General features: G+C 40.1%; 1 protein-coding gene across 1 annotated transcript; it reads left to right on the forward strand.

Moving 5' to 3' along the window:
* Nucleotides 1-789: 789 nt before the first annotated feature.
* Nucleotides 790-3,910, forward strand: TLR8 (toll like receptor 8; the record flags this gene model as incomplete). Its single annotated transcript, NM_001130427.1, is given in 1 exon segment — nucleotides 790-3,910. A coding segment is annotated over 1 exon segment (3,121 nt), but the record flags the coding sequence as incomplete, so codon positions are not given.
* Between the last annotated feature and the right edge of the window lie 470 nt (nucleotides 3,911-4,380).

Below are 4,380 nucleotides of genomic sequence, written 5' to 3' on the forward strand. Positions count from 1 at the left end.
TGTATAAATAAGGTAAAGATGACTGCCTTGAAAATCTAGGATGATACCGTATTAGAAGTGCATCTGAACTCTCCATGGGGGCTGGCCAAAGTTTCATCAAGTGTCATGTCAGTAGGTTGATGCTATCAATATATAGCTTGCTAAGCTATAGACTTACTATAAACCATAGCTGTGGTCCAGCTTAGACACATTATGGTGGTGGAGTATCTTGATTAATGGCCTCTGCAGAAGCTTCCCAGGTCTTCTTATCATCATAATCTCAGAGAGCTTCATCTTCAACTTCCTTTTTTTGTTGTTTTTGAGACAGGGTCTCACTCTGTCATCCAGGATGGAGTGCAGTGGCATAATCATGACTCACTGCAGCCTCAACCTCAGGGACTCAAGCCATCCTCCCACTTCAGCCTCCTGAGTAGTTGGGACTACAGGCATGCACCACTATGCCCGGCTAATTTTTAAAATTTTTGTAGAGACAGGGTCTCCCTATGTTGCCCAGTCTGGTCTCAAACTCCTGGGCTCAAATCATCTTTCCACCTCGGCCTCCCAAAATGTTGGGATTACAGGTGTGAGCCACCACACCCAGCCCATCTTCAACTTCTTTTAGCACCATGAAGCTGAACATAGTAAAAAGTAAAATCATTCTCGACCTAATCTGATGCAATTTATTTAATTGTTAAGTGAATGCACACATCAAAACTCATATAAGTATGGTGTAGCACTGCTAATTTATTTACAAAACATCTGGCAAATACCGTTACTCTAATACTGTGCTTCTGCTTTTGATTTTCCTTAGGAAAACATGTTCCTTCAGTCGTCAATGCTGACCTGCCTTTTCCTGCTAATACCTGGTTCCTGTGAGTTATGCCCTGAAGAAAATTTTTCTAGAAGCTATCCTTGTGAAGAGAAAAGGCAAAATCACTGTGTTATTGCAGAGTGCAGCAATCGTCGACTACGGGAAGTTCCCCAAACGGTGGGCAAATATGTGACAGAACTAGACTTGTCTGATAATTTCATCACACACATAACGAATGAATCATTTCAAGGGCTGCAAAATCTCACTAAAATAAATCTAAACCACAACCCCAATGTACAGCGCCAGAACGGAAATCCTGGCATGCAATCAAATGGCTTGAATATCACAGACGGAGCATTCCTCAACCTAAAAAACCTAAGGGAGTTACTGCTTGAAGACAACCAGTTACCCCAAATACCCTCTGGTTTGCCAGAGTCTTTGACAGAACTGAGTCTAATTCAAAACAATATATACAACATAACTAAAGAGGGCATTTCAAGACTTATAAACTTGAAATATCTCTATTTGGCCTGGAACTGCTATTTTAACAAAGTTTGTGAGAAAACTAACATAGAAGATGGGGTATTTGAAACACTGACAAATTTGGAGTTGCTATCACTATCTTTCAATTCTCTTTCACATGTGCCACCCAAACTGCCAAGTTCCCTACGCAAACTTTTTCTGAGCAACACCCAGATCAAATACATTGGTGAAGAAGATTTCAAGGGTTTGATAAATTTAACATTACTAGATTTAAGCGGGAATTGTCCGAGGTGCTTCAATGCCCCATTTCCATGCGTGCCTTGTGATGGGGGTGCTTCAATTAATATAGATCGTTTTGCTTTTCAAAACTTGACCCAACTTCAATACCTAAACCTCTCTAGCACTTCCCTCAGGAAGATTAATGCTGCCTGGTTTAAAAATATGCCTCATCTGAAGGTGCTGGATCTTGAATTCAACTATTTAGTGGGAGAAATCGCCTCTGGGGAATTTTTAACGATGCTGCCCCGCTTAGAAATACTTGACTTGTCTTTTAACTATATAAAGGGGAGTTATCCACAGCATATTAATATTTCCAAAAACTTCTCTAAACTTTTGTCTCTACGGGCATTGCATTTAAGAGGTTATGTGTTCCAGGAACTCAGAAAAGACGATTTCCAGCCCCTGATGCAGCTTCCAAACTTATCAACTATCAACTTGGGTATTAATTTTATTAAGCAAATCGATTTCAACCTTTTCCAAAATTTCCCCAACCTGGAAATCATTTACTTGTCAGAAAACAGAATATCACCGTTGGTAAAAGATACCAGGCAGAGTTATGCAAATAGTTCCTCTTTTCAACGTCATATCCTGAAACGTCGCTCAACAGATTTTGAGTTTGACCCACATTCGAACTTTTATCATTTCACCCGTCCTTTAATAAAGCCACAATGTGCTGCTTATGGAAAAGCCTTAGATTTAAGCCTCAACAATATTTTCTTCATTGGGCCAAACCAATTTGAAAATCTTCCTGACATTGCCTGTTTAAATCTGTCTGCAAATAGCAATGCTCAAGTGTTAAGTGGAACTGAATTTTCAGCCATTCCTCATGTCAAATATTTGGATTTGACAAACAATAGACTAGATTTCGATAATGCTAGTGCTCTTACTGAATTGTCCGACTTGGAAGTTCTAGATCTCAGCTATAATTCACACTATTTCAGAATAGCAGGGGTAACACATCATCTAGAATTTATTCAAAATTTTACAAATCTAAAAGTTTTAAACTTGAGCCACAACAACATTTATACTTTAACAGATAAGTATAATCTGGAAAGCAAGTCCCTGGTAGAATTAGTTTTCAGTGGCAATCGCCTTGACATTTTGTGGAATGATGATGATAACAGGTATATCTCCATTTTCAAAGGTCTCACGAATCTGACAAAGCTGGATTTATCCCTTAATAAGCTCAAGCATATCCCAAATGAAGCATTCCTTAATTTGCCAGCGAGTCTCACTGAACTACATATAAATGATAATATGTTAAAGTTTTTTAACTGGACATTACTCCAGCAGTTTCCTCATCTCCAGTTGCTTGACTTACGTGGAAACAAACTATTCTTTTTAACTGATAGCCTATCTGACTTTACATCTTCCCTTCAGACACTGCTGCTGAGTCATAACAGGATTTCCCACCTACCCTCTGGCTTTCTTTCTGAAGTCAGTAGTCTGAAGCACCTCGATTTAAGTTCCAACCTGCTAAAAACGATCAACAAATCCGCACTTGAAACTAAGACCACCACCAATTTATGTATTTTGGAACTACACGGAAACCCCTTCGAATGCACCTGTGACATTGGAGATTTCCGAAGATGGATGGATGAACATCTGAACGTCACAATTCCCAGACTGGTAGATGTCATTTGTGCCAGTCCTGGGGATCAAAGAGGGAAGAGTATTGTGAGTCTGGAGCTAACAACTTGTGTTTCAGATGTCACTGCAGTGATATTATTTTTCTTCACCTTCTTTATCACCACCATGGTTATGTTGACTGCCCTGGCTCACCATTTGTTTTACTGGGATGTTTGGTTTATATATAATGTGTGTTTAGCTAAGGTAAAAGGCTACAGGTCTCTTTCCACATCCCAAACTTTCTATGATGCTTACATTTCTTATGACACCAAAGATGCCTCTGTTACTGACTGGGTGATAAATGAGCTGCGCTACCACCTTGAAGAGAGCCAAGACAAAAACGTTCTCCTTTGTCTAGAGGAGAGGGATTGGGACCCGGGATTGGCCATCATCGACAACCTCATGCAGAGCATCAACCAAAGCAAGAAAACAGTATTTGTTTTAACCAAAAAATATGCAAAAAGCTGGAACTTTAAAACAGCTTTTTACTTGGCTTTGCAGAGGCTAATGGATGAGAACATGGATGTGATTATATTTATCCTGCTGGAGCCTGTGTTACAGCATTCTCAGTATTTGAGGCTACGACAGCGGATCTGTAAGAGCTCCATCCTCCAGTGGCCTGACAATCCGAAGGCAGAAGGCTTGTTTTGGCAAACTCTGAGAAATGTGGTCTTAACTGAAAATGATTCACGGTATAACAATATGTATGTTGATTCCATTAAGCAATAATGACATTAAGTCATGGTTTTGCGCCATAATAAAGATGCAAAGGAATGACATTTCTGTCTATATGGCTATGTACCAAATTACCCCAAAACTTAGTGGTTTAAAACAACACATTTGCTAGCCCACAGTTTTTGAGGGTCAGGAGTCCAGGCACAGTGTAACTGGGTCCTCTGCTCAGGGTGTCTCAGAGGTTGCAATGTAGGTGTTTACCAGAGACATAGGCATCTCATGTGGTTGCTTTCTGGATTCAATTCCTCCTGGGCTATTGGCCAAAGGCTATACTCATGTGAGCCATGTGAACCTCTCCCACAAGGCAGCTTACTTCATCAGAGCTAGCAAAAAAGAGAGGTTGCTAGCAAGATGAAGTAACAATCTTGTAATTGAATCAAAAAAGCGATATCCCATCACTTCGGCCATATTCTATTTGTTAGAAGTAAACCACAGGTCCTGCCAGCTCCATGGGAGTGACCACC

Source organism: Macaca mulatta, chromosome X (genome assembly GCF_049350105.2).
Source record: "Macaca mulatta isolate MMU2019108-1 chromosome X, T2T-MMU8v2.0, whole genome shotgun sequence".
Taxonomy (NCBI): Eukaryota; Metazoa; Chordata; class Mammalia; order Primates; family Cercopithecidae; genus Macaca; species Macaca mulatta.